Genomic DNA, 9,812 nt, shown 5'->3' with positions numbered 1-9,812 from the left:
CTTTTGTTTTCAACTGAACATCTCATATGTCTCTCTCGGTATTACATATAATTACCCTTATGTCAAATGCTACTAGTTCATCATTAAGCATCCTCCAGATGAAGTATTTATCCTAGACGGATAGGATGTAATGAATAGAGCAATCGCCCGACTACATATCCAATACATATTTCTTTTACTGAGTGATACGTTTAAAAATATTACTAGTTTTAAACGAGAATCCGCTCCACCTTCCAAGTTCTGCCATGACTACAATTCAAGCTTATAACTCACAGCAAATAAAAGCAGTAGTCAATGTATGCACAGATTGCGTGTAAACAGTAGCTGAAACTATACTATTTTAAAATACAACGTTCCAATCTCCTATAAGAAACTCCTCGTGTAAACAACTCAAGTCCATCAAAAAGAGTCAGTTTGGCCTCAAGTTTCTTACAAATCAGCAATTATCAGTCAGGTATGCAAGAAAAACAGGAGCTGCCCTAAAAGTTCACATCTTTCCACGTTGATTATAACTGGCTTTTGACTGCAGAATTTCATAAATCTGCATGCTTAAAAACCCGAGTTTGTTTTAGCTGTAAATTTTCCACATGCCAGTTCGGTAGCCTACTGACATGAGAGCTATCTCCCACAACATGTTGGGAATGCTTAATAAGTTAACCTTTGATCCAGGAATTTCAGTCCAATTAACGGAAATCTCGACCAGGGGGATGCGAAAGCATTTGGACAAATACACCAACTCCACATCAAAGCACCACCTAAAAATTCAACGTTCACAACAGTTATTTCAACAGCAGAAGTACTCAAACTATTACCAAATGGTTATGCGGATCGAAACATGGAAATGGATTGAATTAAAAACTAGAAAATTACACCAAAAATCAATGTGTGGAAAGAACGCATACAATTTAGATTAACTTCATTAAAGAACCCAAAAGGTAAATGAATACAAGTAGTGAATCTTACAAAATGACAAGTTATCCATCAAGTACTTTCAAACATCTGAATGTTCTATGACTAGTATGACCCATAGATTCTCTGTGACTATTGATCAAAGTTGAGCAAAACATATTTCGACGCAACCTACCCATCGTCTTTCCCTAGAAGAAGGTACATTACACAATATCGACATTCCAGCCAACTGAAAGCTGCCTCGGATCAGTTTCTGATACAAAAACAGTGGCAAGCCAGATTCCATGATTGAGCTTATTTTGAAACAAATTGGGGGTTTTCCGAAACAATTAAACAGTTTATGTGGACACTTCATTGTTCATTGACTCCATTCATTTATATTCTTCATTACAAATATATATATATATATATTAACCTGATGACATACTTCATTCATATGATTTCCTTGTTTCGGAAATACTCCACTAGACTCATTTTTTCTCCTTGGAGGAATTCACAAAGGTCTATAAGGGTTTGATCAAGTCTTTCAACCTCATTGACCTCAGATTTACACGTTTATTTCTGGGTGCATATGGAAGATAGCTCTTTCGGTAAAACATGCCCAACATAGATGACAGATCACATCTAGGTAGATTAGGTTACAAAACCATAAACTCATAATATAACTACACCTCACCTAGTCATAGACTTGAGCGTGGCTTGACCTAGTTGAAATTGAGAAAAAATTAAGAAACTACAGCAAACTTTCAGAAAACAAGATACAAAATGATAAATACATGAAACGCTATTCTAAAATCTTTTTTGACTTTATGCTGGCATAAGACCAAAGAGAAACTTACCGTTTCAGGCGGACATTCATAAAAAGCTTCCGCGCAGCAGCTCTGGTGAACATTTTAAAACCACACTGAAACATGAAGAAGAGCTTCTATGACCAAACTTAAGACATAAGATATATTTTATCTATCTGGCCTTTTTTCAGGTTTGCAAGAGTCGAAAAGAGAATAAAGAGAGTGCATTAGAGAATGTCCATCCTTGCAACAAACATAACTGCAACCAAATGATATAAAAACATAGAAATGAACTTGGTATGGCGATAAAAGACTGTCTCGGACAAGCTGAAGTACCTGTGTGTCGCGAATTCCAGAACCGAAAGCCAACAGAAATACAAGATGAAATTCATTTATCAAGAAATTGCGATACCACTTTCTCTGAAACATGAGATGATCGTCTGATTAGACTTGAACAACACACTAGCAATTCATACGAAATAGATTTAACCACGTCATAATGCAAAATAGCAATTATACAGCCAAAAGACTCAACTGTTGCCAGAGCCTTCTCCTCAAGGTGAGCACGAGACCCAAAAGCAGCAATAGGGACATCCGAGATTCTCATCGTTGAATCGCTAGCTCTAGAGTCACCAAACTTGTGCTTCTCCATAGCAAGTGCAAGAATCTGACGTGGAAACCATATATGATATCATTTTTCTAATCAAAAGCCTGCCAAGTGACAGGGGTTTGAAGCAAACTTGACCACTAACTATAAGCCAAAAGACACAAGAAGGCAATCGGAAGCTGACTTCCGGTAAAATTCAGAAGGACAGAGACAAAGTTCCACAGTTAGAAAACAAAAATAACCTTCCCGATCGAAAAAATGGTCACCAACTTGATTTTCTAGTTTCTCGAGGTCACTCACTTTAGTTGACCCATCAGCATCAAGCATTAATATAAGTTCACCACGTGAGTGGAGCACGCCCTGTTTTGAAATGCTTTCCAAGAGCATTATGATTCAATGACAGGTCATTATAGAAATACAAAATACAGGGTGAAAAAATTTTTCAGAATTGACTCACTTTTCTTATTGCTTCACCCTTCCCATGGTTCATTCCGAGAAGGACTACTCTTATATTGTCTATGTTGTATGTCATGGACTCAATCCATGGGGCCCAGCCCAATTAAAACAAGAATTGAGCAGCAAAAATCAAGGATGTGCTATATCAAAGGTTTACTCATGGAAAGTTTAGAAAATAAGGAATGAGATTGATTGGATTTTTATTTACTTTCCTTTAATAAGTGCTAGAATCTCGAGCTTAGATTGGGGAATAATAGGCATATTTCTTGGATGTCAATTTAATGTTTATCTTGTATTTAAAGGGTTGTTGATGCAGAAATAAACATTCAGCTTTTCTCAAAAATATATATCTAATATTGAGATCACGAGGTTCTCTCAAACGAGCCTCGAACATCCAAAAAAATAGGTAGACAAGGTAGAAAAAGCCACAAACAAATCTCAGAGTTAAACGATCAACCTCTTCACCGACCCATAACCCGATCCTTTACCCGTGCTCATAACAAGTTGGTATCAGAGCCAGTAGTTATGGGTGATTTGCAGGCAATCCAACAGCAACTTACGACCCTCTTCAACCTGTTCAAATCCGAAAGAGAAGACCAAGCATGCAGACAAGATGAACAAGAACGCAACCAGCAAGATCTACACAAAAGGCTTGATGAATTGGCTGCTCAAGTGTCAAAAACCAGCAAGGACAGTGAGGATAGCAGCGGAGCATCTGATTCACAGCCAAGAGATCAGCGCAAAGCCAATGAGTTGGGGAACTCGAATCAATTCATTCCCAAATATTCCAGGATGAACTTCCCGACATATGATGGGTCAACCGACCCCATTAGTTGGATAAGCCGATGTGAACATTTTTTCCGCCATCAACGCACACCCGAAGATCAGCGTGTGGGGCTCGCGTCTTTTCATCTTGAAGGAGACGCTCAACTGTGGTTCTTAAAACTTGAGCGAGATCGACCCGATCTTACATGGGAGTTTTTCGCACAGTACTACCACGTGAGGTTCGGACCACCGATTCGCACCAACAAACTGGGAGAACTATCGAAATTGCGACAAATAGGCATGGTGGGAGAATACCAACGTCAATTTGAACAACTTTCTGCACGAGCTTCCTCCCTCACAAGCGAGCAAGAAGTGGAAATTATCATTAGCGGCCTACAAGAACACATCGCGATTGAGGTAGACATTCACCACCCAAAAATTTAACAACTGCTATGGGCCTGGCCTGTTTGTACGAAAGACGCACGGGAAGCCTACGACAAGAACCCAATTATCCAAAAAGATGTACCATCCCAACAAACACACGACCATCGATCACGAGGCAATTGAGCAGATCAGAGATGGAGGAACGACGCTCAAGAGGGTTGTGCTTTAACTGTGATGAACTGTTCGTTCCAGGATATCGTTGCAAACGGTTATTTCGTCTAGAAGTGGTCGAGAACAGCGACCCAGAAGATGAAGCTGACATTATTAATCCAGACGATCCAGGCATCTCTCTTCACGCCATCACGGGAATCAGTAACGCATAGACTATGCAAATAATAGGGTACATCCATTCGATACCTCTCCGTGTCCTTATTGATTCCGGCAGCACGCACTGTTTCTTAGACTCCAATTTGGTCTCACAATTGAACCTTGAAATATTGAAACGAGGAGACATATCTGTGAAGGTCGCAAATAGGAAGAGTCTACCATGTTCGGGGATGTGTTCTGCTGTTCAGATTCAACTGGAAAATCATATCTTCCATACTGATTTTTACGTCCTCACACTAGGAGAATTTGGCGCTTTCATGGGAGTAAATTGGCTCCGCTCTTTAGGAAGTATCACGTGGGATTTTGAAAAAATGCAAATGCAGTTTGTAAGAGAAGGCAGGCTGGTTACGTGGCACGGAGACTCATCCTACATTCCGTCGCACCGAAACCTCTCGGCAACTATACGAGAGGAGGCACCCCTTACCCAGCTACAACACCTTCTAGAAACCTACAACAGCCTGTTCGAGGAACCTCAAGGACTCCCATCCTCAAGAGGATTCAGCCATAAAATCCTACTAGAACAAGGTACCAACCCCATTGTTGTTAGACCTTATCGATACCCTCATATGCAGAAAGAGGAAATTGAGAAGCAATGTGATGAGATGCTACAAAGAGGGATTATTAGACCCAGCTCATCCCTTTTCTCCTCACCAGTATTATTAGTCAAAAAATCAGATGACACTTGGCGCTTTTGTATCGACTATCGTGCCTTGAATGCAAAAACAGTAAAGGACAAGTTCCCCATTCCGATGATCGACGAATTATTGGAGGAATTACACGGCGCTGAATATTTTTCGAAATTAGACTTGCAATCCGGCTACCATCAAATTTTGATGGACCCCGGTAGCATCCACATGACGGCCTTTCGCACCCACCACGGCCACTTTGAGTTTATGGTGATGCCTTTTGGCCTCACTAATGCGCCTTCTACTTTTCAAGCTTTAATGAATTCAATTTTCGGCGGCATTTTACGGAAATTTGTTTTGGTTTTCTTTGATGACATCCTCGTTTACAGCGCAACCTGGGAAGATCACATTTGCCATCTTCATACTGTCTTCACAATCCTACAACAACAGCACTTATTCCTTAAGAAATCCAAATGTTACTTTGCTCAAAGACAGGTTGCTTACTTAGGACATGTGGTTTCACGGAAGGGGGTGAGTGTGGATGAAAATAAAATAACAGCCATTCAACACTGGCCACAACCCATGACTCTAAAGGCACTCCTGGGCTTCCACGGACTAACAGGGTACTACCGCAAATTTGTGCAAAACTATGGAGTTACTGCTGCCCCCTTAACCAATATGCTGCGCAAACAAGGCTTTTCATGGACAGCTGATAGCCTGTATGCCTTTGAAACATTGAAGAAAGTGCTCACTTCTACACCTGTCCTTGCTCTTCCCGATTTTTCCATACCTTTCATCGTGGAGTGTGATGCAACAGAAATAGGAATAGGGGCTGTACTTCAACAGCAAGGGCGCCCCATTGCATTCTTCAGCAGCGCACTCGCCCTCCGCCATAGGAAACTACCACCTATGAAAAGGAACTCATTGGACTCATCAAAGCCATGCGTCACTGGCACTCTTACTTTTGGGGAAACTCCTTCATCGTTCGTACGGATCATTATAGTCTCAAGTTTTTGCTCGAACAACGTATTTCAACCTCTCCACAACAACAAGGGATAAACAAATTAATGGGTTATGACTTTAAGGTAGAATATCGGGCAGGAAAATCAAATGTCGTGGCGGACGCACTTTCACGCCTAGGCGAGGAGGGCTGTTTGATGGCCATTTCGAAACCACAGTGGGATTTTCTGGCAGCCATCAGAGAAGCACACTCTAATACACCAGAAGTACAACGCATCATTCGAGAGGTTCATGATGGAGAGGCTTTCGGACCATGGGAAGTTAAAAACGACATTTTATGGTTTAAATCCAAAATCTACCTTCCTCCACAATCACCATTAACTGCTCCTATTATTGTAATGGTACATGAAGGCTGTCATGAAGGCTACCAGCGCACTCACCACCGCATAGGACGAGATTTTTATTGGCCAGGGATGAAACGTCAAGTCTAAGCAGTAGTGTCCAATTGTTCCATATGCCAACACAACAAAACGGAAGCAATGAAGCCAGCTGGACTCCTACAACCTCTGCCCATCCCTTACCACATTTGGGCCGACATCTCAATGGATTTCATCGAAGGGTTGCCTACCTCACAAGGGAAGACTGTAATTTTCGTGGTTGTCGATCGCTTTTCTAAATATGCTCACTTCATTGGCTTAGCCAATCCTTACACCATAGTTTCAGTCGCCAAAATCTTTTTCGACAACATCTTCAAGTTACATGGGCTACGCGAAACAATAGTAAGCGATCAAAACGTAACCTTCACAAGCTCTTTTTGGCAGGAACTCTTTCATCTGAGTGGCACCAAATTGTGTTTCAGCTCAGCTTATCATCCCCAATCCGACGGACAAACCGAGGCAATAAATCGCATCCTAGAAATGTATTTGAGGTGCTTTACAAGTGATAAACCGAAGAAATGGTTTGAATGGCTAACTTGGGCCGAAATTTGCTATAACACAAGCTTTCACACAGCTCTTAAGGCCACCCCTTTTGAGATCGTTTATGGTCGCCAACCACCAAGCCTTCTGTTTTATCTCCCCGGTCAGGCACGTCTGGAGGCCGTGGATCACGCATTGCAACAGCGTGACCAACTGTTACGCCAAGCTCATGATCGCTTGCTACAACCTCAGAATGTTATGAAGCTGCATTATGACAAGAAACACAGGGAAGTGGAGTTGTACTTCTCAAGCTTCCAACCTATCGACAACAAAGCTTAGCATCCAGAGGCAATGCAAAACTTTCCCCTCGCTACTACGGTCCATTTAAGGTGTTGGCCAAAGTAGGGCAAGTGGCTTACAAGCTACACCTTCCAGAGGACTCGAGGACCCACCCAATTTTTCATGTCTCATCCTTAAAGAAGTTTAAAGGAGGTTCCTTCTCCAACCCAGTACTTCCTCCCCCTCCCTTGGAAGAATTTCATCCTTCACCAATGGCAGTACTGGACAAACGCATGAACCAAGGCAAATCTGAAGTCTTAGTGCATTGGGAGGGCCTGTCACCTGCAGAAGCTTCTTGGGAAGACGCTGCCATGCTCACAGCTCGCTTTCCCTCTTTCGTGTTTGAGGACAACCACGATTTCCAAGGGGGAGCAGATGTCAGGGACTCAATCCATGGGGCCCAGCCCAATTCAAACAAGAATCGAGCAGCAAAAATCAAGGATGTGCTATATCAAAGGTTTACTCATGGAAAGTTTAAAAAATAAGAAATGAGATTGATTGGATTTTTATTTACTTTCCTTTAATAAGTGCTAGAATCTCGAGCTTAGACAGGGGAATAATAGGCATATTTCTTGGATGCCAATTTAATGCTTATCTTGTATTTAAAGGGTTGTTGATGAAGAAATAAACATTCAGCTTTTCTCAAAATATATAGCTAATATTGAGATCGCGAGGTTCTCTCAAACGAGCCACGAACATCCAAAAAAATAGGTAGACAAGGTAGAAAAAGCCACAAACAAATCTCAGAGTTAAACGATCAACCTCTTCACCGACCCATAACCCGATCCTTTACCCGTGCTCATAACAGTGTACCTCTTCACATACTCAAAAGCTACTCTTCTGGTGCCATCAGCACTTCCATCATCAACAATGACAACCTATTTAAGTATTCATTCATTAGAAAGTTCGATTTTAAAAAGAACTCATTTCTTTATTGTAAAGTCCAAAATCAGTACACATAAACCCATGCATTTATTAAATTGTTAAATTACTTATTTAATTTTTAAAATGACTTTTAACGATGCATAATTTATGATTTGCATTATTTTAAATTATTACATGTTTATTTGATGTACATTAAAATGTTTTCTTGAGTTTTATGTTTCAGGCGAATATTCGATACGGGATCGGGAAAAGGGACCGGTGATTATTTAGGCGATTTACGATTAATAAGGTATTTTATTTCAAGTCAAGAAAATTGGTATTTTAATTTATTTATGGAATTTTAAGCATTTTAAAGCCTAATTTAATTTATTAGATGATTTTAAGAGTTTAAGTTTTTCAAAAATAATAAGTTGAGTAGTGGGGATTTTAAACTTTGTAAATTATGTTATTAAATCTTTTAGTGGGGTTAAATAATTAGATTACTAATGTTTTATTTCCAATTATTCGACTAAGCAACTTTTAGCCCCTAATTAATTCCCTACACACACACACAAACGTTACTCACACACTCTCGGCTGCACACACTCACACACACACCTTGTGTTTTAATTTTTCTGGAGACAGAAAGTAGGGTTCTAAGTTCCTTCCAGCAGCCACCCCTTCCCCTTCGATTTTTCAGTAGATTCACGTTGGTTTTTCGAGCAAGAATCGTGTAGCAAGCGTCTCCCGGTCATCTCCAGTAATCCACTGCATCGATACTCGTTATCTTCGTGCGTTATAACGCAAAGGCATGTATATTTTTTTTATTTTCTGCATCGATCTTGTCATAGTAAGTATTTTGATGCTTATTGTGTGTAAAAATCCGGTTATATTATGCAAAGTTTGAGCAAAAATAGTTGAAACGATTTTGAACAAGTTTTTAGATCTCAACAACCGAATCTGTTGTTATTTCGAATCCTGCGAATTTTTGATCGGTTTTTTGGAAAAACTTTCAACATGTAAAACGTAGTACATTTCGATACCTTCGATTTGACAGTAAATTCGTAATTTTCAGGTGAGTATGAACATTCTCGTGTGACTGCTCAAACTGTGATGTTATAAAATATGTTCTTCATGTTTCTTGAGTTTTATTTGGTTGCAGACTTTGTTGGGAATCGCCTGGTGATCATTGTTGCGTTTAGGTATGCCATGGGTTGTGGTCAGATGCTAATCAATGTTTGGTTTCGATTCGGTATGGGTTTGGTCCATTAGAAGTCATAGAGAAGCGACTGGGCAGAAGATGACACTTTTGGGATTTGGTTTGCGCAGGGTTAACGCCGCAGCGCTACATTTGGAGCGCTGTAGCTTCGTCCAGGGTAGCGCCTAGGCGCTTGACCAAGCGTTGCAGCGCTACACTCAGCACCTAGGTGATAGTTCAGGTGTCTTCGAGCTTCAAGTTTAGGTGTTATTGCTTCATTTCAATATTAATACGTCATTATGTCCAAGCATAGTGAGGGTTAGATCAGACGTTATGAAGTTTGAATAAGGAACGTTGACCTATGGTTTAAGCGAGGTCCGTGTCTTCCATTGCTTGGGAAATGTTCATATTTCATATCAAGATTGTTTCGGGGTACGAGGTCATGGTTTAGTATGTTGACTAACGTGGTCAAGTCCCGAGTGGTCTAGAAAGTCATAAGTTATTTAATTACTTCGGTGGTGATTTTGTTTGGTACGGTTAAATTATGGAATTTTAAGTTGTTGGAATAATGTATTAGTATGTATGTGCAGCAGTAGTCCAAACGAGATCCAA

At 40.4% G+C, this 9,812-nt stretch overlaps 1 protein-coding gene across 4 annotated transcripts; it reads right to left on the bottom strand.

Annotated features, from left to right (window-relative positions):
• Window positions 1-271: 271 nt before the first annotated feature.
• Window positions 272-8,077, bottom strand: LOC142533106 (uncharacterized). 4 transcript variants are annotated; one of them, XM_075639747.1, is made up of 7 exons: window positions 7,946-8,077; window positions 2,762-2,825; window positions 2,575-2,664; window positions 2,233-2,364; window positions 2,034-2,117; window positions 1,749-1,813; window positions 272-755 (listed from the first exon to the last, which is right to left on the bottom strand). In XM_075639747.1, exons 2-7 carry the CDS (start codon window positions 2,792-2,794, stop codon window positions 569-571), a joined length of 591 nt encoding a protein of 196 aa, XP_075495862.1. In that variant the 5' UTR covers window positions 2,795-2,825; window positions 7,946-8,077; the 3' UTR covers window positions 272-568. The 4 variants fall into 4 exon arrangements, with proteins under 4 accessions (XP_075495862.1, XP_075495861.1, XP_075495860.1 ...); XM_075639746.1 differs by having other exon boundaries at window positions 2,233-2,343; window positions 2,762-2,839; window positions 7,960-8,069; XM_075639745.1 differs by having other exon boundaries at window positions 2,762-2,839; window positions 7,960-8,059.
• Window positions 8,078-9,812: the final 1,735 nt, after the last annotated feature.

Source organism: Primulina tabacum, chromosome 18, assembly GCF_025594145.1.
Source record: "Primulina tabacum isolate GXHZ01 chromosome 18, ASM2559414v2, whole genome shotgun sequence".
In the NCBI taxonomy this organism is placed as follows: Eukaryota; Viridiplantae; Streptophyta; class Magnoliopsida; order Lamiales; family Gesneriaceae; genus Primulina; species Primulina tabacum.
The sequence above is the reverse complement of the archived record's forward strand: the minus strand, read 5'-3'. Positions and strand labels throughout refer to the sequence as shown.

What these genes read in the sequence shown, in the direction of transcription:
- LOC142533106 (XM_075639745.1), bottom strand. Translation starts at nt 2,836, where the DNA reads ATGACATACAACATAGACAATATAAGAGTAGTCCTTCTCGGAATGAAC. An exon ending in AGGAGAAGGCTCTGGCAACA is followed by an intron (nt 2,118 to 2,232) that starts GTTGAGTCTTTT and finishes CTCATGTTTCAG; the next exon opens with AGAAAGTGGTATCGCAATTT. An exon ending in CTGGAATTCGCGACACACAG is followed by an intron (nt 1,814 to 2,033) that starts GTACTTCAGCTT and finishes TTCATGTTTCAG; the next exon opens with TGTGGTTTTAAAATGTTCAC.